This window comes from Botrytis deweyae (genome assembly GCF_014898535.1).
Source record: "Botrytis deweyae strain B1 chromosome Unknown BDEW_015, whole genome shotgun sequence".
NCBI lineage: Eukaryota > Fungi > Ascomycota > Leotiomycetes > Helotiales > Sclerotiniaceae > Botrytis > Botrytis deweyae.
This window is the reverse complement of record NW_024066222.1, coordinates 429,723-452,712: the sequence shown is the minus strand read 5'-3', so window position 1 is coordinate 452,712 and position 22,990 is coordinate 429,723. Positions and strand designations below refer to the sequence as shown.

Here is a 22,990-nt window from a genome sequence, read left to right as displayed (position 1 = left end):
CTACTTACAATAGACATTTCTCGATTAAGAAGCCCTTTGAAGTAAAATAAAGAACAGTTTTTGATCCTTCATAATCGTCGTTACCTACTCCCACTTGCACATTCTACTCTACATTCGAAGTATAACAAGAAAATTTTGTCCATCTTTACGTCGTACGGCATCTAGTGGGGACTATTCTCCGAGATACCCGTGAGCGGGAGGGACGGACTGAAGGTGATGGGCGATGGTGGGGAGGAGTGAAATGAGTACGTCAGAGAAAAAGAGAAGCCCAGAATCTCGTTCCCCTACAACTTGGCAAAAGCTTCATACACCTAGAAATTCATCCATACGAATACCTTCTTTTTTGCCTCGAGACCGACTTCCCTAGAATAGTTCTTATATCAAATTGTTAATTCATTACTTTCTTAATGTTCAATTGAATTATGAGCTTCAGTTATTAATTGAGTAAAGAAAGTGTCACCAGCAAGTTTAATGACATACACAAGTATGCTCCTACGCCAACCCGCCTCATCTCTTGGGAGAATTGGCAGCAATCATTCTCTACTACTTCGCAGATCGCCATATTCTTCTGTCAGTCGATCTGCACTATCCTTCAGTTCTCTGCCGGGTCAAAAGTTCTCTACGGGTTCAAAAAGACCTCTAACAGCTATCACAAACCCGGCGAAATGGGGCAAACTTCCCATAACACGAAATGTTCGATTCGTATCTGGTAAACCTTTACCACAACGAAGGTCAAAAGCTTTGAACTTTCTATATCGATCTGCGGCTTTGCTGGGAGGTTCGTTAATAATCTTGGGAGTTGGCGTTATTGGTTTCTTCGTCTATGATGCTACGACATATCGTGAAGATTTATCTTACTCGGATATTTCAATCTCAGAGCTTGCTTTGTCTCCGCGATTGGGAGGTCCGAAGAATTTACCCATCGCTGAAGTTCAAATTGACGATGATGATTCTGAGGAAATGCAAATGCAGAAAGATAAGCCAAAATTGGTCATTCTTGGAGGTGGATGGGGAAGCGTTGCATTGTTGAAGACTTTGAACCCAGATGACTATCATATCACTTTAGTTTCGCCCACCAATTATTTCCTCTTCACACCTATGTTACCTTCTGCAACGGTAGGCACATTGGAATTTCGATCTCTGGTGGAACCAATTCGACGGATTATTACAAGAGTTAAAGGTCATTTCATAAGAGCTACGGCAGAAGACATTGAGTTTTCGGAAAAGTTGGTAGAATTGGCCGGGAAAAGTCCAGATGGTAAAGAAGTTCGATTCTATTTACCATACGATAAATTGGTTATTGGGGTTGGATCAACAACAAATCCTCACGGAGTAAAGGGATTGGAAAATTGTCATTTCTTGAAGGACATTGATGATGCTCAAACTATCCGAAATTCGATTTTGACCAATTTGGAATACGCATGTTTACCAACAACAACTGATGAGGAACGAAAGAGATTGCTTTCTTTTGTTGTTAGTGGGGGTGGTCCTACTGGAGTAGAATTCGCTGCCGAATTGTTCGATCTTTTGAATGAAGATCTCACAGCACACTTTCCTCGTATTCTCAGAAATGAGATCTCCGTCCACGTTATTCAGAGCAGAGGTCATATTCTGAATACATATGATGAAGCGGTATCCAAATACGCCGAGGAAAGATTCGCTCGTGATCAGGTGGATATTCTTACCAATTCTCGAGTTCAGGAAGTCAGACCAGATAAAATTCTCTTTACGCAAAAGGGAGAGAATGGTGAATCAGTCATCAAAGAATTGCCCATGGGATTTTGTCTTTGGTCTACAGGTGTTTCTCAAACCCCATTCTGTCAAAGAATTGCTGCAGCACTTGGCTCCTCTCAAACCAATCATCATGCTCTAGAGACCGATACACATCTTCGTCTAAATGGTACACCATTAGGAGACGTCTATGCAATTGGTGACTGCGCAACTGTCCAAAACAATGTTGCTGATCACTTGGTTACTTTCCTCCGAACTCTCGCATGGGAAAAAGGACAAGATCCTGAGAAAGTCCAACTCACATTCCGCGATTGGCGAGACGTTGCACAAAGAGTCCGAAAGAGATTTCCTCAAGCTGCAGATCATCTCAAACGTGTGGATAAACTCTTCCAAGAGTTTGATAAAGATCAATCCGGCACTCTCGATTTTGGCGAATTAAGAGCACTCCTCATGCAAATCGATAGTAAACTTACGTCGCTTCCTGCCACCGCCCAGAGAGCTCATCAACAAGGTCAATATCTAGGACACAAATTCAATAAAATGGCAAGAGCAGAACCGGGAATGAGAGTTAATGATATGCGTGATGGAGATTTGGACGAAGCTATCTACAAAGCTTTTGAATATCATCATTTGGGTAGTTTGGCTTATGTGGGAAATTCGGCCGTCTTTGATCTTGGAGGAGGATGGAGTTTTGCGGGAGGACTCTGGGCGGTATATGCTTGGAGAAGTGTCTATTTTGCGCAGAGTGTGAGCTTTAGAACCAGGTGTTTGTTGGCGATGGATTGGGCTAAGAGAACACTTTTCGGAAGAGGTATGTTTTAATCAAGACAGAGATAGAGATGATTTTGATGGCTAATGCATAAACAGATCTGATGAATTGGTAGATTCGTCTACCGAGGGATTACTAGGGAAGGGATACTTGGAAAGAATGGCAGGTGGTGAATTCGATTTGTATTATAGGATAGGGTTGGATAGGATGGGGTTGAGGACGGATCAGAAAATTTCTTCAAGCAGTACGGGTACTGATTAGCTAGAATGATTCTAAAAGCGGTTTAAGGAAGAATGGGAAAATGGAGGGGAGGAAAAAGACTCTGGATTCTAGAATAATTGATATTGGAGTTTTTCTGTGTGTTTTTTGGTGTGGATTGATATGAAATTAGTTGGTGGAGTTTGTTTGGTTGGTTGTTTGGTTTTGCAGATAGATAGATAGATAGGTAAATACTTGGGTAGTAAGTATAGTAGCTACCCAACTACCTCCTCCCTATCTAGGTAGGTATTAGAAAGAAATGTATTACTCCTCTTCACTGTGGCATTCCAGATTGCATTGCAGAACATGTGACACTGTGACACCTTCTGTATGGACAAGGGAATTCACTCAAGGGAATTCACTTCAAGGAAATGACTTCAATACAATGGTAACTGTATTAAAGGTATTTAGGCGAAAGCGAAGAAGACTAGTTCTTTCAGTAGTGCCTATATAAGGTCTATTATTATTTTTTATTAGTTAGTTCTTTAGATTGAATACAAATAGACATTTAGGGGCCTACACATAGTGGGAACCACGTCTTCCGTATCTCTCTCAAACCAACACCTTCCCAGAGTGTTACACTTTATCACGCAAAATCCTTCTTCCGATTCCGATTCCAGTTTCATTGCAGAATCAATGGAATTTGGTAGAGCTATGTAAGTAGGTACCTATGTAATAAGTAATGAAATCCCTCCACGGGTGCGTGCTCCTATAATTTTTTCCATCGTGGAGCCGAAAGTGTGAGTCCCTTCAAGGGGTCATGTCATCCTCGCTCGTATCGTTAAAACCCATTCATTACAAGATCAAGAAACGAAACTAATTATTATTCAAGCTTTTTATTTCTATACAGGTTAGGTATCTAGAGATCCTTTTAATTTATTCATCATTGTAAAATTTTAATACTGGTATGATATAAAAATATATATTAATTTTGAAAAAAAAAAAAAAAAAAAAAAAAGATGAATTTTTTTTAATTAATTAATTAATTAATTATTTCGTCTTGAGAAAATCAATAAAAATTAATCAATTGAATGAGAAAAATTAGATTTTATAATATTTTTACTATTATTAGTAAATTCATCACATTATATTTTTCAATTTTAAATCATAATATCTATATCGTAAAGATTAAATAAATTTCTAAAAATGTTCTATCGGTTTATTGTTAATTATTACCTAGTATCTTATCAAATTTCTATTATATTTGAAAATTTGAAATCTAAATATTCAATTCAGAAAGAATTATAGCTCTTTAAAAACACTGAAAAATGGCTATTTTTGGTGTATTTTTAAGCTACAGCCCTTATTTTTTGTGGGTCGCTGTATGTGTGAATATATGAATATATGTATCTAGATAACTCATAGCTCGAAAACTGAATGTATGTATGTATGTATGTATGTACCTATGTAATGTATGTAATGTGATGTATATGTACATGAATAAATGAGTATCTCTACTCGTTTATTCGTTGATATTTCGTCGCTAATGGTTTGTATGATATCATCAATAAAAGAATTGAACTTCCTACTTACTCTCTCTTCATCCACAATAGGAATGAGTAGTAAATGATGAATATTCAAAAACCGGTATGAACATCACATCACTTAACTCTCATCTTCTGCTCAAATCCCCCACTCTCTCAACCCTCTCCACCCAACCATCTAAACCCTAAACCCCAAACCCAACCTAACAAATCTCCTTCACCTCATCCCAAACCACACTCGTAACCTGACCATTCAAGCCCGCCACCCCCTCAAAATCACCCACTTGCACATCCGCCACAAAATCCCCAAACAATCCCGTCTTGGCATCGCGCTTTACAATTACGACTCGAGCGCTCTGTTGTAGCGCGACAGCTACAAGCGTTCCAGCTTTATTCATCGACATTTGACGCGGGTAGATGCCGCCTGAAGGAAAGAGTTGCGAGAAAGAGAGACCACCATAAGTACCATTGGAGGCGGTGTTAATACTCCAGGTTTGGAGGGTATCGGAGGGAAGAGCGGTGCTGTTGAGGGGGTGGGCGGGGGGTTGAGGGAGAGAGAGAATGGTGGCGTTGCGGGAGGAGGTGAGGATGTGTTTTCCGTCGGGCTGGGGATGTTAGTGTGTACTCGAAATTTTATTGGATATTTTTATCTCTTTATGAATAAAAGCTGATGAAAACTTAAAAAACGTATTAAAAAAAACTTACAGTCAAAAGACATTCCGCAGCGGCTGCTCCCTCAGGTATCTTTTTGTCACCATAAATACCATGACTATCAATATTGGTAAAAGTCAATCCCTCCGAGCCCTCTCCATACGTCACCTTGAAACTGGACACTGTATTCGCCAATTCCGAAACCAGATAGAAGTAAGTATCACCAGAATCTGTCACGTGAAAGACACCATGACGGGGACCACTAGCCGGAGGAGCCGTGTAGGGGGTGAGTTCTGTGAGGAGAGCGGTAGCGGGATCGATGGAGAAGACACGGACGAGATCGGCACCGAGATCGGGGACGATGATGTATTTCTCGGATGGGTCCAGGAGTGCTTCGTGGGGATGCGGGGTGAGTTGTCTCTTGAGGGGATCGGGTCCCGGGCCGGGCATGGTGAAGGTGATGGTTTGGAGGGGGGAGAGAGTTCCGTCTGCTTGGATATTGTGGGTGGTGAGAGAGGCACCATTGCTGTTGTTTGTTAGTATGATGTATTGATTTGTGTGGTGGAAAAATCTGAATGTAGATGAGAATATCACACGTACTAATGAGCAGCGGCCATGGTTTTTCCTTTGTTGAAAAGAACCGAACTAACAGGACCACTGATGGTCAAACCATTTCCCAATAAAGTCAACGAGCCATCGTCAGCAACGGTGAAGCTGGAGATGCTTCCATTGGTGACACTTAAACCTTCGTTTAAACAATACAAGATACCATTTTTGGGATCTTTATGTAACCACGAAGGATTATCTGTTGTCACATTATTGACGGACAAAGTATTGAGCGAATATGAACCATTTAACGATTTGGATAATTGCAAGGTACTGATGGTACCAATGTAAGAGGAAACGAATAGATTTGCGGTAATGGTACCGTTAACAAAGACATCTCTGGGATGGAAACGCATGATGAAATATGTGTATGTTTGTTTCAGGAAATGTGTACTGAAGAAGAAGATGGAGGGAATGGAAGAGGAAATAGAAGAAGAGAAAGTCGAAGAGAAAGTGGAAGAGAATGTCGAAAGAGAAAGTCGAAAGAAAAGAAATATTCCAAGACTGAGTAATAGCCCCATCTTGAGGGAAAGAATTATGAATAACTATATGTACCTTATGTATGTGAATGTTTAATAGATGAAGGGCGGGGAATCAGTCACTTGGCAATGAGGCTATTAGATTTGGTGAATGGATACCTACTTGGGGATGAGTGAGGTTGAGGTTGCGGTTGTGGTGTGATTATTTGGATTGATTGTTGGTTACCTATGTTACGGAATATCTTTACCTAAAAATGATTGACATGATTGACATGATTAAAATGATTAAAATGATTAAAATGATTAAAATGATTAAAATGATTAAAATGATTAAAATGATTAAAATGATTAAAATGATTAAAATGATTAAAATGATTAAAATGATTAAAATGATTAAAATGATTAAAATGATTAAAATGATTAAAATGATTAAAATGATTAAAATGATTAAAATGATTAAAATGATTAAAATGATTAAAATGATTAAAATGATTAAAATGATTAAAATGATTAAAATGATTAAAATGATTAAAATGATTAAAATGATTAAAATGATTAAAATGATCAAAATGATTAACATGATCAAAAAATTAGTCCAAAGATGGAAATATGATTGAAGAATTTAAGCTTATATTGATGAATCCTTGCTTGATGATGATTTATTTCTGAATGGAGAATCATTTACCTGTGAAGGATGGGATGATGAAGATTGAAGATTAATATGTTGTATGAGGATGATTATCCGGGGGCGGGGAGGGGGAGAGAGGGAGGTTGAAAGATGAAACATGAACATGGTAGGGAAGATGGATGGTTGGATGGTTGGATGGATGGACATTGGGATAATTAGCAGCCAGGTGGTTATAACTTATGAGTAAGGTCAATTAACTAGGTTGGTAGGTAGAGATCGAGTCATGTTACATCTGACATCTGACATCTCCCCTGTCCCATCTTATAATAGATGGCGGTCGTGGTTGATGGAGAGGTGGGTGCAGTTGGTTTGGTCCTGATGAAAGGTTAGCTCGAGGTTAGTAGGAGTGACCGGTGTCGGTTTGACTGGCAGAAGTTGGATTGATTGGGGCTGGATGGCTTCTGATAAAGTTTCATCGTGCGAGCGAGTCGGACCGTGAAAAGGAGCCAAGAGAGGAAGATTTGTTGATATCCTTTACCCGAGTGTGAAGTTGCTTACTCCGTATGGAAATGATTGGTAATGGAGTGGAGGGAGGGAGGAGGTTTGTAGATAGATGTAGTTCTGACTCCGTAGATACCGAGTAAGTACATATTGGATGTTTGAGGTATTCCGGTACCAAGCATTCGAGTGGGATCGAATCAATTTTAATATCGGAATGGGATAAATGCTGAAGCAAATCCATATTCGAAAGAAGGATTGTTTACCAACCAATGCGTATGGTAGATGAAAAAGATGAGATGCTTCAATTACTTTCCTCTCTCTCTCTCTCTTCACGGCCAGACCTTATCGCATTGCATATTACCTAGTAGTTGGAAGAAATCCAAGCTTCGCCCCCTCCCAACTACCCACCGCCAATTTGCCAAGGAGAGAGGGATGGAGCGAGGGAGGGATGGAGCGAGGGAGGGAGGGAGCGAGGGAAGTAAGAGGTTCGAGAGAATATTAATTGGGGAGCTTCTTATTTCTGCAGTGGTCAGCCAAACAGTCAAATAGTCAAACAACCTTTGAGAGTACAACATGAATCAAAGGTAATATAACCTTACACAATTTGGGGGGTTTTAATTATTATCGCTTTGGTTACTTGAGATGTCTTTTAATCCACAATCTAATTTACATATTAGAGTTGTTATTATTATACTCAACAAATTCCTTTTTCTCTACCTACCAGGTCCCTAGATTCATTACCATGGTATCTTTATCCAAAGACCATATTGTATTATTAGTCCTTTGATTCCATCTCCATTCTGATTTTGGAGTTCTGATGACTCAAGCTGGTGACGCTTTATTCTCATATTCTTATACTTTTATACTGTTATAGGTACTCTAATATTTTTATATAATACTTTACTCTCATACTCTCACGCTCACTCCTCTCCTCACTCCTCACCCCCAAGTCAAATATCAAGGTTAATTACACTATACTAATAAAATCAACTGGAGTAATTAACATGTTGTAGATTCGAGTCAGGATTCTATTAACCTTTTATATCGACCTTTTATATTAATCTTGCCTCTCCCGTCGCCTTTGAATAAAAATACACACATACATTGTCCCATCAAGGTTACTATTGACGGACTGTTTTTCCTCATCCGAAATTCCGAAGAGCAGAGAGTGAAGATGCCCGGTCGAGCCGGTTCATATACTAGGTAAGAGTTATCGAACATACTCACCGCACATCGTAATGTTTTGTAATATAATCCTTACAAAATTTATATTTTGCTATATAAACTAAAATATTATATAATTAATACAATTCTTGATATTAAATTAAAAAAAAGTTGCTAATAGATAATCTGACTTATTTTTTATATATAAAAATTTCTAATTTATTTTTGATTATTTTTGTTAAAAAATTATATAAGCTTTTAATTGAAAAAATTCAGAATTTTTAACTTGTAATACTTTTCCTATACAAAATAAACGAATTTTTTGAATTTTTTCGAATTTTTAATTTTAATTCTTTAAAAATACTGTTATAAAAATATTTAAAAATAAATGATATATTTTTTTGAATAATTTCGATAATTTTGAATCCTTTTATAATATAAATTCTAATTTCATCTTTTATTATAGTAAATAAACTAGGGTATAAAAAGGTGAATAATCTTAAATTTCAGCCGGAAAAGCGTTACATGTGCGGTGAGCAGGGGCTAGAAACATATATAGCTGGAGTACCAAGAATTGCTGACAGGTACCGAGTGAAGATCGAATGAAGATTGAAGAGAGATCCCGGGGATGGAAAAGTACAAATATGTTTAGCTATCTACCGGTACGTAGGTATTGGAAGTATCTATTGAAATCATATCTTGAGTATTGTGAGGCATTTAGGATATTGATTCAAACAATATCTCTAGTTATGTATTTCGAGATACTCAGGATATCTTTCCAACAGTAGTTTTGTTCATCTCGAGGTACTTCAGATATCTATTGAAATCACACCTTTAGTTATTATGAGGTACGTGATATATTGATTCAAATAATAGTTAATTGGAGATATTCAAAGTATTTATTCAAATACTATCTTTATTATTTCGAGATACTCAAGATATCTATTCAAATACTATTTTTACTTATCTCAAACAGTATCTTTTCGTACTTCATTTAAAATACTCAAGATATCTATTCAAACACCATCTTGACTTATCTCGAGGATCTCAAGTTGAAATCCTGTCACAACTACAATTGGTCATCTACGAGCGTAGGATTCAATCAACACAACAAACCAGAGCAGACAAACCAAAGCAGACAAAGTTACCAAGATACCTAGTAGGTGATAGGTATATCTACAGCATCCAAATCGACAACAACAATTACTTCTCGAAACAAGATTAGTAAAAACGTCCATCTGTCAGTAACCATGAATGAAAAGAGAGGTTCACGAGAGAAGGTCAACCTCTCTTTACATACAAAGCTGGTAGTAAGTAGGTAGTACTATCAAATTGCATACAACTAGTAACACGCAATCACACTTCATACCTGGCTAATGAAAATCAATGGATAAATCTTTAAGAGAAATATCGAAAACATCGAAAACATCAAGAAAACATGGACAATTCAATATTTACCCCTCGATGGCTTGCTTATAAATATCAAAAGTATCTTACGTCATTACGACCCCATAATATTTTCAATGACGGGTCCGAAGAGCTCAAGATTTATATATTCCCCAATGACTTTTCAGATATTATATTTCTTCTGTTGAATTTCTGTTCTTGACATCAATTCCATTGAACTTCTCGTTTACAATCCAATAAAATAATCCCACCGCAAATCGACACGACAAAAAACAATGGCGCCCAAAATATTCATGTAAGTTATCCATCCTCTCTCCCATCCCCTCCCCTCCCACCACCACCACCAATACAACCCCCCCAAACTCACCCCTCAAAAAGCACAGGAACCACAGGCTACACCGGAGGCGATGCCCTCTACACACTCTACAACGCCCACCCAGATTGGGAATTCACAGCGCTCGTCCGCAACTCTGATCGAGGTGCTCCTGTCGCCGCCGCCTTTCCAAAAGTCCATTTAGTCTATGGTACTTTGGAAGATGCCTCGATTCTGGAAGAGGAAGCTGCAAAGGCGGATGTGGTTTTACGTATGTTTCTTGTGGTCTTTTTAAATTTTATCCTCTCCATCCTATCCTATTCTATTTTATTCCTTTCCATATGATATGAAATAGAACCATCCCCCCATCCTATTCTATTCTATATGATATGATATGAAATAGAACCAACCCCCCATCCTATCCTATCTCATCCCATCAACAAAAACCAGAACCCAAAAAACCCACTAACAAAACACACAAACAGACACAGCCGACTCCTCCGACCACGAAATAGCCGCAAAAGCCATCGCCACCGGACTCGCAAAAGGTCACTCCCCCTCCAACCCAGGCTACTGGCTACACCTCTCCGGCACCGGCATCCTCTGCTGGAAAGACATGGAAACGCAAACCTACGGCGAAGCCCCCTCGCAACCCCCCTACGACGATCTCACCGGCGTCTCGCAACTCACCAGCCTCCCGGACTCGGCCTTCCACCGAGCCATCGACAAGCTCGTCCTCGGCGCGGGCTCCCCCTCCCTCAAAACCGCCATCGTCTGTCCCCCAACCATCTACGGTCGCGGCCGCGGCCCCGGCAACCAACGCAGCAGACAAGTCTACAACCTCGTCCGCATCACCCTGCAAAAGGGCCAGGCCCCCCAACTCGGCAAGGGTCTCACAGAGTGGGATAACATCCACGTGCACGATCTCAGCGCGCTCTTCCTGCGGCTGGCCGAGCGCGCACTCTCCCACGCCCAATCGTCCGACGACGGGGAAATCTGGAACGAGAAGGGCTACTTCCTCGCCGAAAACGGTCACCACGTCTGGGGCGAAATCTCCGCACAAGTCGGCGCCGACGCGTTCGCAAAAGGTCTCATCAAGACGAAAGAAGTCGCCGCGATGGATGTGGATGAAGCCAAGGAACTCGCAGGATTTGAAGCGATCTCCTGGGGATTGAATTCAAAGGGGTTTGCAAAGAGAGCGAGGAAGTATTTGGGGTGGAATCCTACGGGCAGGAGTTTGAAAGAGGAGATTCCGTTTATTGTGGATGAGGAGGCGGAGAGAGAGGGGTTGACGAAGGGACATAAAAAGGTAGCTGCTGGGGAGGCGTGAGGACCAAGAGTAGTGGATAAGTAGATAAAAAAGGACGGCTTTCGAATCGACTTTTTTTTCGAGATGAGAACTAATATATTAGATGCATCAGGCCTAATATTGTGTTTACCAAATACAATATTGAACTCTACGTATTAGATCTAATGTGTAACTGAAATGTCCAAGAGCGAATACGATAGGCAGCTAGTCCAGACTCGAATTCTAGGGCTAGGTAGGTATTTATTACTACAACTTCTATTACTATTACTATCACAGTATCACACCACTACTCTATCTACTATCTACCTACATCTAGAAATCATACCCATCACTAGCTATTGCTCACGATTTCAAATACTCTCGAATTCCATCTTCTTCCCGTTCATTATCTGTATACCTATAATTCTATAATCATTTGCATGATTTGTATTTACGTATTTAATCTTAAAAGTTTCAAAGATATCTATCATACTTGTTAGACATCTTCTTGTACTTTGAAATACATTTATTTGTATAGCTAACATATTTTGATACAAGTGTGTTGATATCAATCTCCCCATTATTTCCATTTGGTATTGTATATTTAAGCAAATAAAGTACCTATGAAGTATATAGACATTCCTCTGAAATTTCTTCCACTCTTCACTAGCAATGTGCAACACATCTCCCATACATAATTAGCAATCCGCCTCACTCATAACACTACAAACAGCAAACCAAAACTACCCCAAGATACGTCTCTTAGTTAGCTAGGCGGATTTTCGATTTCCTCTCGTCCATTGGGCCACTTAAAATATTGTATGATTCCCAAGCATAATCCGGCATTTGAATTATTAATCTTCTAAGAGAAATCAAAATTCTCTCTGCTTCAACTGCCCCTATCCAGCATTCACCGGGCTTCTGCACGTAAAAGCCGTGATTTTAGGTTCCTTAAACGCCGCAATCAATGCTTCAATAGCACTATACGCACCCAAAGCAGCCGTAAGCAATGCACCACAGAAGTAAATGATATTCCAAATGTTCAAGACAAATCTCTTCTTGAAACCACGCAGGATTCTTTTAAATCCAGTGTCTGTGAGAGTGACTTGACCGGTGGCGGGATTGAAACCTTCAGTGTCGAGAATTGCATCAACTCGGATGCAGTAGCCTAAGTAAAGGAAAGGCGGAAATGTATAGGTGAATTGTAGAATACAGAGGGCTGCGACAAGGGACGAGAGACCGAAGAAATTTGGTATGGCGGCAGAAACAATATAAGCGATTGACCAATAAACTGGAACAATGCTCATCCAAAGTAATTTCCCTCTATGTGAGCTGAGAGGTGGTGCACCAAAGAAATCCATTAACACGTTATTATATAGGACTTTGATACCGATATTACCGTATAAGCCAGCTGCAATAAGAGCTGACATGAACGCAATAATGTTGTTGACAGTTTGCCACGCATAGGGTGATACACCTTGAAAGGAAGGATTGACAGCATATTGACCTTGATATCCATAGACGAAGCATCCGTAGATCATGTACAGAATATAGATGAATGCTTGAGCACAAATCATACCCTTCCAAAAGTCACGGGGCTTACGCATCTCCGACATGAATTCTGTGAATAACATAGCTCCTCGATATGCGTAAACGGCTTGCATGAGTCCATTCACGGCACCAGTGAAACCAGCTGTTGAGGGAGGAAGATGACCAAATGTTGTGACGGGTGGAAAGCTACCAGCATCATCTGGGGTGACGAGTGCACCACCAAGTGCAGTTCCAGCAGCAGCATCTACAGCTAAGTAATTTGGCGCACTATGTGAAATGACAATCATCGAACATAAAATGATGAAAACGTTCATCCAGATGGCGGCATTGGCTAACCAGCCAAACTTTTGTAAAGTGCGAACTTGACCAAGGAAAAAGCCAGCAAGCGCAAATACAAGACAGCAGACTGCGTAGCACAGTTTGAATTTTAAGACTTGAGAAAGTGCCTATGATTATGTTAGAATGATAAAAGACTTAGAAAATAGTAGAAAGTCCATTAAGCGGAGAAATGCTCACCTGCCCATTGCCAACAACGATCACGCCTACATTGAAGAGGAGTTGGATCGATTGAAGAATGTTGACTGCATGTCGAACAGGTGCTCCATAGACTCGGAAAGCAATATCTCCATACGTTCTCAATGGATATTGATGGGAATCGAGTCCGAGGAACATGTAGTATAAAAGGAATCCACCACTAGTATTTGTTAGTGTGTGGTTCAAGTACAGATATCAAACATATCTTACTATACAGCCAATCCTCCAAATACAGTATAAAGTGCGATACCAGGTCCCCAGCCTAAAGTTACCAAGGCAAAACTAGCAAGTAAAGTGTTAGCTGATTGTTCATAAAGGGGGCAGCCATTCAATCAATCACTTACGGAACGCCAAAAGGACCCAAAATATCTGTGGTAATCAGATAAAAAACTGAAGACCAAGTAGCCGTTCTCAAAGCCCTACTAGCATTTGTCCACTCATCATTCGTAATCGTCGAGCGATCACCATGGGACATATCATGTACATTTCTCTCAGTAGCTATCTTCTCGGCTCCATTCTCAGCAGTTCCCTCATTCGACTTCTCCGCCACAGGTGCAGAATTGACCGGAGCTTGACCCTTTAAATTCTTGGGTGGAACAATAAGAGAGAATAAAGTAGTATCGCCAATATCATTATCAGTACTAGCATCCTCTTCTGCGCGTGCGAGGCCTGCATAGTAATGATATTCCTCAAAAGTGACTGAAGAATCGTGAAATTTCTTATGCTGAGGTTGAACATATGCAGACGCCATTGCACTAGGATTCTCGGCGTCAACCTGAGGATCACCGGCAGAATCTGCCAGTGTAGCGGGTGTAGCGGGTGTAGCCATTGTTTGTGTATGTTTCTTGGTAATTCGTTATAGTACACTGGAGGTGCGGATATGGTTAAATGAAATGAATGATCGCTGTGGAAATTTTGTATGATTTTGCGAATTGAAAGGGACAATGAAGTGAAAGGAAGGTATTGGCAGGGAATTATCAAGATGAAGTGACAGAGAATGTATGATTTACTGTAAAGAACATGAACTGTAATTGAAGGATTGGAAGAAAACGAGAACTTGCTGAGAAAGAAAGTGTTGTCGACGAGAGATTTTTGTTGTTGTAGGAAAAAAGAGAAAGAATTAATCTCGCAAAGAAGGACCCTCGACTTTAGTGAAGGAGTGCAAAACTAAGCTTTTAGCTTCCATCGTACCTACCTGTTATCAAATTCAATCTATCCATCAAATTAAGGCGATTCCATTCGATATATCAGAATGGTAGGTGCGACCAAGTTCCTTCCTCTGTTGTGTAATCGTAATAATCCTCGCGCTGTTTCATACAATAATCCGGGCACAACAGAAGTTCCCTCGCGAAAGAAAGCCTAATAAAATATGATGGTTGGAAGTTAAGCAGTCTTGCATTAGATTCTTGAAAAACAATGAAGTAGCTGCTTGTGAAGGAGACTTTAGAGAGACTGGCACATCTTTCTCAAGTCAATAACTGATGATTGTACTGCATAGCCACAACAAATACTGAAATTTTACACAAATTGCTCAACCATAACACACCCAATCCACTTCATCGCAAAATCTGAGCTGCATAGAAGTGGTACAACTTATACCAGCATTACCAAATCAAGTGAGTAACTTATAATTCATATCTTGCAGTCACAGAAAGCAGTTCCTAGTATCAACATGCATTTCAGACACGAGGAAAAACCTAGTATCAATCGCAAACGACTTTACATTACACTAGATGGCATATAGAGATCCGTCTGGCGCTTCTTTCTGCTTGAACCTATGAATGTGCCGAGTTCAGTTCATCAATGTCGTCCCTAAGCAATTCAACAGATTCAAAGTCTACTGTAGGAAATCAAAGGATTACTCCATTAACAAAACTGATAAAATCTTACCTGAATGTTGCGCCATGAGAGCACCAATCCATCGCATTGTGAATTGCACCCTCCTTGCTACTTGACTTTGATATGAAATGCCTCAACGATCTTTGCAGTCATTGCCCATCCAAGCCATGATAGAATTCACTCAAAGTTCGACTCTTTGACTTTGGCTTGTCCTCGACTGTGACGGCATCATAAAGTACTGAAAAGACAATTTAGATGTCAAATTTCTTCCTGAATTTTGTAATGTACATTTTCATTTGAATCTAAGAAGACAATGCTGCCAGTGACTCAAATATGTACAGATTGAGAAAACTAACCAACCCCATCGGATGTGCAGTTGAATGTCAAACTTTGTTTGAAATACATTCATAGCATATCTGTGAAGATATGAACAAGAAGAGAAGAGTAACAGAAATCATTTGGTAATTTTAAACCCGTTGAAACGCCATGCGCACGTGCAGTGTAGAAAGGACTATTCTATTGGAATCTTATTCAATCAATCAATCAATCAATCAATCATATCTTCATTCTTCGTCGGATTCCTCCTCGGCGACCTAATATCAACATTAGGACAAATCTCAGTCATTTATTAGAGAACAGAAGTACTCACATCATCATGGAAAGTCTTTCCCTCAGTCGTTTCTTTAATCATACCAATTCTGATGCAGAAATCTCCAAAGTGCTCGCCCTCCTCTCTCTCCAATGAGTATCTCTTCAATAATGGTTTCATGATCTCCAAAATTTCTTCTTCTTTGATACTGCTTCTGTAGAGTTTGTTGAGACGTTGACCGTGATATCCACCTCCAAGATACATGTTATATGCACCATAGGCTTTACCCACGAAAGCAACTTCGGCTAACCAAGGTCTAGCGCATCCGTTAGGACATCCTGTCATACGCATAACGATAGAATCTTGACGCATGCCATTTTCTTCAATCACGCCTTCGAGTTTGGTAATGAGTTGTGGAAGATAACGTTCGGACTCAGCCATGGCGAGACCACATGTTGGGAAAGCGACACATGCGGAGGAAGAAAGACGCATTCCGGAGAAAGAAACATTATCAAGCTTGTATTTAGCTAACATCTCTTTCATCGTTGGGAGGTCTTCATCGGCAACGTTGCTGAGGATCAAATGTTGGTTACCAGTTAATCTGAATTCACCCTTGTGAACCTTAGCAACTTCTCGAAGACCAGTCTTCATTGGGAAGTCGGCAGTGTCTTCAATACGACCGTTTTCGATGAACAGAGTGAAGTGGTTTAATCCAGTCTCATCCTTAACCCAGCCGAATGTGTCGATGTTGCTTTGGAATTTGAATGGCTTAGCCTTCTCGAATTTCTGGCCCCATAATTCTTCGACCTTGCCCTTGAAAACATCGACACCCATATCATCAACAGTGTACTTGAGACGAGCATGTTTTCGGTTCTTGCGATCACCGTGATCACGCTGAACAAGCATGACCTTCTCACAAGCGATGTGAGCTTGTTCCTTGGACACATATCCAAGGTTACTTCCAGTTCGAGGATATGTTTTCTTGTTGTTATGTGTAACACCCATACCACCACCGACGAGAAGATTGAATCCTGCCAAGTTACCATCTTCACCCTTGATAGCAATAAGACCAACATCGTGGGCATATACATCAGTATCGTTGTGTGGTGGGATGGCAATAGTGATCTTAAACTTTCTTGGCAAATAAGTAGGACCATAGAGAGGCTCATAATCTTGAACAGCTTCGCCAGCTACTTGAACCTTCTTATCATCTTCATCCTTGATCCAAATTTCATGATAAGCAGTTGTAGATGGTAAAAGATGATCGGAAATCTTCTTAGAAATGGCATGAACCTGCTTATGGTATTTTGAACCAGTTGGCAAACTACTGCACATGACGTTACGATTGACATCACCACATGCAGCGATGGTGGTCATCAAAGATTTGTTGATACCACGCATGGCTCCCTTGAGCTTGGTTTTAATGACACCGTGGAATTGGAAAGTTTGACGGGTGGTAAGTTTCATGGTCTCGTTTCCGAATTCGTTGCTGACATCATCCATTTGAATCCATTGCTTTGGAGTGGCAACACCACCAGCCAATCTACAACGAATCATGAAAGAATAGGCAGGCTCGAGGCCTTGTGCCTTGCGTTCATCCCGAAGATCACGGTCGTCTTGCATATACGTACCATGGAACTTAGTTAATTGTTGATCAGCGGCAGAAATGGCCATAGTTGACATATCCTTTAATCCTTCTTCAATGGTACCACGAAGGTAGTTGGACTCGATCTTAATGTCCTCGTTAGTAATCGGTGGAGCTTCAGGCTCAAGACCTTCAACTTTGTCGACTCCGAGAGATTGCCAAATGATAGGTTCCCAGTTTTGATAACCAGTTTGGTATCCATCTGGATCCTGATCATCACCCAGTCCAACATCAGCAAGACGCTTTCCACCGAGATTTGCCAAGACACGATCGAGGTCCTTTCCTGGCTTGTTATAGTAGTGCTTGTCTTCTTTGCGAGGCCAGTAATGACTATCTCCGAGAGCGAAAACAGAGTAATTGACTGATGCGAGATCCAAGTCCGTGTTATCTTTGATGGCTTCCCAGAATGCATGACCATTTTGTGGGAATTCTCCTTGACCAGCAGTACTCGTCAAGAAGACAATGTTTTCTTCAGTGGGAAGATCTTCGATGGGATAATCCTCCATAGCCATGACGATTGTCTTCAAGCCACGGGCTTTACCTCTGTTACCCAATCTCTTTGATAGAGATTCAGCGTTGCCATTGTCCGAAGCAAAGAGAATAGTCAGGGGTGCACCGAGCATACCCTCAAGGAGCTCATTGTATGCATCCTTGGCTTTTCTCTTCTGTAAAGCACGAACTTCGGTACCGTAATCTTCGGAAAGATTGGATGAGAATTGGGGATGCTTCTTCATCAACTGAGTGAGATGATTATCACGAGCCAAGAAGTCCTTAAGTTCCTTCTTGATTCGCTCTGAGTCCAGAGAGAAGTTGACTTCGCCCTTTTCTTCATTGTCAGGGTTCCATCTGTACAATGGCCAGTAGCCGAGGTCGACCGCCTTCTTAGTTTCTTGGAGAACTGTAAGAGGGGAATCATTTTCTTTGAAATATGGAAGGTAAGCAACGACGACAGATGGGCCATTGAATTGATCTGCCTCAATCATTGCTTGTAGCACTTGAGTATAAGAACTATACACAGCAACAGATGCAACGTAAGCGTTACCAAAGTTCATAGCATAAAGACCAATGTCCTTCTTTCTTCTTTCGGCATCAGCGGCTGAGCGCTCAGAGTATGGTGTGGAGTCGATGATGAGCATGTTGACATTTTCACCGGATGCAATGACGTGGTGTACACCAGAGTTGCCAAGGTCGTAAGCCCAAGCATCAGAGCCAACAAGCCAAGGAGATTCCTTGCGGAATAATCCCTTCTTGGACAGTAAGTTTCGTGATAATGCAGATCCATCTGTTTCAAGACGAGCAATGATTTCGTCTGCCAAATCATCACTGGCACCTGCAGACCATTTTGATAGCCATGATTTAGGTGCTTCTGTGATGAATTCTTTAGATTGGGCCGCCTCCTTAATTTCCTCGGTAAACCTTTGGCGATGCTCCTTTCTAGCTAAGAGAGAACCAAAACCAAATTCTGGATTTGACGCAACAGTGGACGAGATACCAGCATTTTGGGAATCGATTTGATTTGCCAAATGAAGTCTCTTGCCGAAGACCTGGTCCAAGATCTTCATATAAGCAGACTCGACTTTTGGTTGGCTTAAAGCAGACCCGCTTGAAGATTCATTAGGTCCATCGGGATTCCCGACCTCCAAGTTCTGAACCGGCTTCTCGGAAACCAAATTTTGTACAACACCACGAAGTGCTTGTCGAACTGTATCCGGTTCAATAAATCCCAATTGGTGTCCAACGATAACTTCTACACCGCCTCCAGGTCCCGATTTGAGCGTGGTAAGTAAATCCAAAAGTAAAGGTCCCCATTTAGTTGTCTTTCTTCTAATTTGCTCGAGAACAGCGATTCTCTTAATAGATCTAGGGATCGCCTCAATTAATTTGGAGCCCAACCATGGCCTATACAAACGTGCAGTAATGATACCAGCTTTTGCAAAAACTTCATCGGCCCCTTCGTCAATTGCTCGGCCAAACAATCCAACATCCGATCCAAAAATGAACAAGGCATTTTCAGCATTCGATGGGCCAGTGTATTGAAAAGGAGTATATTCTCTGCCAACCATCAATTTCAATTGATCCCAAATGCCAGAGACAAAGTTGTAAATATCGTCCGAGCTTACAGCGCGTGCATTTGGCGCATCAACAGTTGTAGCAGAAGAAGCACTGCTATCCACACTGCTTGCTCGTACTGAAGAAGATTTGGAAGACCCTACAGATGAAGCCTTAGATGGTACTTCAGTGGTTGTCTGGCCTGGTACAGCAGACTCGGTACTATTCTCCCCTCCGGACGTGACGCCTGTTGCAACGTTTTCGGAAATAGTTGCAATTCTTCCATCATCGGCATGTATGCTAGAACCTCCAATCTTGCTACTTTGAAACACTCTCACGGAATCGATATTCAGTATCTTTGAGACAACATTGGGATCCTCGAAATCAACATCCTCATCGTTGGCTGCCGATCTGGAATCAAAGAAATGAATGACACCTTTTCCTGACTTGATAGCAAGAGCATGTGCAGTCACAGCAATGTCTTGTGCCTCCTGTAATGTCTCGGATTGTAAAAATGTGAAGCCAGAATTTCGTATCGAAGTTATCGAAGAGTAATCTGGATACTGTGAGGGTTGTAATGAGACGTGAATGACCACTGGGAAGTTGGCGAGTCTGTATAGGTGGGGTACGGAAGAAACGAGGATTGAGGAACTTGTAGTGACTGTAACAAGTTTTCCATTGCGGATTGGTGTGAATACTGATAATAAAGGATCATTGTTGTGGCGAATCGTTTGTAACTAGATGAATATTACGTTAATACTTTAATTCACACTGGAGGAATGTAACCTGGGATAACTTACCTCTGGAACACCACTCTCATTCGCAGCAACAAGACTCAGATCCTTTCTTCCAGCATATCTGTGTAAATGTGAAGAGAACTCCGACTCAATTGAATGAGCAGGCTGCACGGAAATGATTACATCGCTGGACAAATATGCAATTCTTGCCACTATTCATGGTAAATAACAAAATCAGTGTCATAGAATCTCTTGAAGTGGGGGGTGAATGGAGGGGAAAGGTGCCGCATAACAGGGTTGTGGAACTGATAGATAGAACTGATAGCACGGAGAGTATGAACATACCAGCTTCTTCAGGTGTACGAATCTTTCCTGAATTCGTCGCCATTTTGTTAGAAGAATGAGAATGAGATGAAGTATTAGAAGTGTTCTCGAGACTGCGAAAGAGGAACGACATGATCAAATATATTTTTCTCCCGTCCTAATCAAGTGCCTCCTCCTAGGGCCATTAATGTGATGCGATATTCGGCGAATGATACAAGGGTATATCTTTAGATATTGGAGGCTATCGAGGCTATCGAGGCTATCAAGTGCATTTGACCAACGGCAATCAGTGGATTTATTGTCATTTATGGTATAGTCAACAAGTGTATGTAGTAAACAGAGGGGATAGTGAGGGAATGGAAGGGTTTGGGACATAAAATCATGGAGAAAGGGACCAGTGATTGACCAATGAGAAATCAACAAAAGTATCGTTTGTCATCTAAAACGGCTTTGAAGGAAAACACCAGCCACAACTGAGCACGCCATCGATGCTGATCAAAATATTTGATGGTGAGAATATCAAAATTAACCAGGGAGAAGAATCCCGAAATGCTTTTATTCTCTCTAGTATAAGGCACTTTCCGAGTAAAGCCCGTGTTGATGTCTTGTTTTGTGCCTGCTACTTTTAAAGCGTTGTTGGTTTGACGCTTGAATGCTTCTTGGCTGCCTCGTTGGATTCGGGCTTTGAAAGCATCGAAAAGAGGCCAATATTGGTGGCAAGAAAGTTGAACTGGACTTGGAACCCGAACACGAGATGTTTTCACAGGTTGCAACTATCAATTTGCATTAATTCCTAAATCATTATATAATAGTAATTGCCGTCATCAATGATTTCCTATTCCATGACCATAAGCAATTCGAGAATCTGCCAAAAAAAGTTTGACTGCTTGCAAGCACCCCCTACCAATGTACCCAAAGAACGCCATATGTACTATGAAAACCTCTTCCAGCTTAGAAGTTACGAAAGATTGATCATCAAGCTCTTCTGAAATGTATTAACAGAATGGCATGCCAATGACGTCCTCCAGTTTACACCATTGCTTTCCTATACAGCTTACATCATCGTACCAACACAATAGAAATCCATCTATCATATTTATTCCTCACTGCCCAAACGACGAATCATCACATTGAAGGTAGTCTTACAACTTCCCAATGCCGAGACCCTTGGCAGGAACAGGTGGTCCTGTACCACTTCTCGCTCTTCTTTCTCTTTCTATGGTACCTGGAGGTCCATTGAATGTTCTTTGGGTCTTGAATCGTCCATCTAAACCTTTGACCCATGCTTCATCTACCTGACCACCAAGCCAATATCCTTCTCCAACCTTCACCATGAGTCTACCAAGTTTGCCCTTCCAGCCTTGCCCTTGTGGCGAGCCTATCGCAAAAGGGTTTTCTGCGCGAGCGTCGGTGCTACCATCGGTGTTGAGATGTAATTTTGTTGAAGAGGCAGAGTACATGTTCTGCCTTAAAACTTGTCGAGCATATGCCATAACTACCAAAATAAAGTAGACTCGAATCAATGTGAGAATTCCAACGACGATGATACTAGGAACGCTTTCTTCGATCCCAACACTCTGCTCAAGAGTTGCTCCGGCCGCAGTCCCGTATGCTACCGCATCTTGTCCAGCACCCGAAGCGGGCGATGCAATAACGTTGACTGCGCTGACATTGAATTTTGGGCTTGTAAAGCCTGCCGTCTCATCAATCGTGCTACCTCCTGGAGCGGCGCTTGGAATACCCTTATTAGATTGATCGGCGCTTACGGCTAGGAGCCATGTTACTGCGAATGCGGTGGTGAAGGCGGTGTTGATGATCGTGTCGAACAAGTAAAACCATGCGAGGGCTAAGCATTGAAATGGTGTTTGTTTGCGGATGTGAGGCATGAGGAACGCGGTAAGTGCGAGAGCCGCGACGGAATATATGTACATTGAAAGTTGTAAAGGCGACAACTTCAAGCCGGCAAGCACTGCGAGAAGACCGTAAAAACCAGTAACTTTATTGAAGATCATTGATAATGAAATCATCTCTGTTCCGGTACGTAAAGTCATGAGATATAGGAAAGTCTGTTCACTAATTAATATTGCTCTATCTGCCATGGACGACAAAAGATTGATAAATAGAAACTACCTACCCTGGGGCGAGGAACCCGCACCCATCGCGGTAAAGAGACCATCATGAAATTGTATATGTGTGTAGGAATTTGACTCGTCAATGTGTTGCGACGAGAAGTTAAAAGATTCGACAATGCGCCAAAAGAAAAGATACAAAGTTATTCCTGATTGATAACTTGGAAGATGGTTTTTCGGATCTTCGGATTGGTATTGCTTATGTAAGCCATCACCTATATTTGGATCGGCACAATCTTAAAGGGGCTCGCGATGGACAAGAAGACCGAACAGCAGGTCCGCAAACAAAAGAGCAAATTTGAAAGTCGCTCTTA

At 41.1% G+C, this 22,990-nt stretch overlaps 6 protein-coding genes across 6 annotated transcripts; 2 read left to right on the top strand and 4 right to left on the bottom strand.

Annotated features, from left to right (window-relative positions):
- The first annotated feature begins 153 nt into the window (after window positions 1-153).
- Window positions 154-3,032, top strand: EAE98_006844 (uncharacterized protein). The gene is made up of 2 exons (XM_038954467.1): window positions 154-2,542; window positions 2,599-3,032. Exons 1-2 carry the CDS (start codon window positions 472-474, stop codon window positions 2,613-2,615), a joined length of 2,088 nt encoding a protein of 695 aa, XP_038809147.1. The 5' UTR covers window positions 154-471; the 3' UTR covers window positions 2,616-3,032.
- Window positions 3,033-4,445: 1,413 nt separating this feature from the next.
- Window positions 4,446-5,855, bottom strand: EAE98_006843 (uncharacterized protein; the record flags this gene model as incomplete). Its single annotated transcript, XM_038954466.1, has 3 exons — window positions 4,446-4,847; window positions 4,948-5,419; window positions 5,494-5,855. 3 exons carry the CDS (start codon window positions 5,853-5,855, stop codon window positions 4,446-4,448), a joined length of 1,236 nt encoding a protein of 411 aa, XP_038809146.1.
- A 3,957-nt stretch (window positions 5,856-9,812) lies between these two features.
- On the top strand, window positions 9,813-11,660 carry EAE98_006842 (uncharacterized protein). The gene is made up of 3 exons (XM_038954465.1): window positions 9,813-9,973; window positions 10,057-10,262; window positions 10,477-11,660. The coding sequence occupies exons 1-3, from the start codon at window positions 9,954-9,956 to the stop codon at window positions 11,319-11,321; spliced, it is 1,071 nt and encodes a 356-aa protein (XP_038809145.1). The 5' UTR covers window positions 9,813-9,953; the 3' UTR covers window positions 11,322-11,660.
- A 518-nt stretch (window positions 11,661-12,178) lies between these two features.
- On the bottom strand, window positions 12,179-14,193 carry EAE98_006841 (uncharacterized protein; the record flags this gene model as incomplete). The annotated part of the gene is made up of 4 exons (XM_038954464.1): window positions 12,179-13,276; window positions 13,347-13,524; window positions 13,575-13,646; window positions 13,709-14,193. The coding sequence occupies 4 exons, from the start codon at window positions 14,191-14,193 to the stop codon at window positions 12,179-12,181; spliced, it is 1,833 nt and encodes a 610-aa protein (XP_038809144.1).
- Window positions 14,194-15,159: 966 nt separating this feature from the next.
- EAE98_006840 (uncharacterized protein) lies at window positions 15,160-20,814 on the bottom strand. Its single transcript, XM_038954463.1, has 4 exons — window positions 20,569-20,814; window positions 20,287-20,435; window positions 15,853-20,223; window positions 15,160-15,796 (listed from the first exon to the last, which is right to left on the bottom strand). Exons 1-4 carry the CDS (start codon window positions 20,678-20,680, stop codon window positions 15,767-15,769), a joined length of 4,662 nt encoding a protein of 1,553 aa, XP_038809143.1. The 5' UTR covers window positions 20,681-20,814; the 3' UTR covers window positions 15,160-15,766.
- An 875-nt stretch (window positions 20,815-21,689) lies between these two features.
- EAE98_006839 (uncharacterized protein) lies at window positions 21,690-22,723 on the bottom strand (the record flags this gene model as incomplete). The annotated part of the gene is made up of 2 exons (XM_038954462.1): window positions 21,690-22,613; window positions 22,682-22,723. 2 exons carry the CDS (start codon window positions 22,721-22,723, stop codon window positions 21,690-21,692), a joined length of 966 nt encoding a protein of 321 aa, XP_038809142.1.
- Between the last annotated feature and the right edge of the window lie 267 nt (window positions 22,724-22,990).

What these genes read in the sequence shown, in the direction of transcription:
- EAE98_006844 (XM_038954467.1), top strand. Translation starts at nt 472, where the DNA reads ATGACATACACAAGTATGCTCCTACGCCAACCCGCCTCATCTCTTGGG.
- EAE98_006840 (XM_038954463.1), bottom strand. Translation starts at nt 20,680, where the DNA reads ATGTCGTTCCTCTTTCGCAGTCTCGAGAACACTTCTAATACTTCATCT. An exon ending in TCGTACACCTGAAGAAGCTG is followed by an intron (nt 20,436 to 20,568) that starts GTATGTTCATAC and finishes TACCATGAATAG; the next exon opens with TGGCAAGAATTGCATATTTG. An exon ending in GAAAGACTTTCCATGATGAT is followed by an intron (nt 15,797 to 15,852) that starts GTGAGTACTTCT and finishes TGTTGATATTAG; the next exon opens with GTCGCCGAGGAGGAATCCGA.
- EAE98_006842 (XM_038954465.1), top strand. Translation starts at nt 9,954, where the DNA reads ATGGCGCCCAAAATATTCAT. An exon ending in ATGGCGCCCAAAATATTCAT is followed by an intron (nt 9,974 to 10,056) that starts GTAAGTTATCCA and finishes CCCCTCAAAAAG; the next exon opens with CACAGGAACCACAGGCTACA. An exon ending in AAAGGCGGATGTGGTTTTAC is followed by an intron (nt 10,263 to 10,476) that starts GTATGTTTCTTG and finishes ACACACAAACAG; the next exon opens with ACACAGCCGACTCCTCCGAC.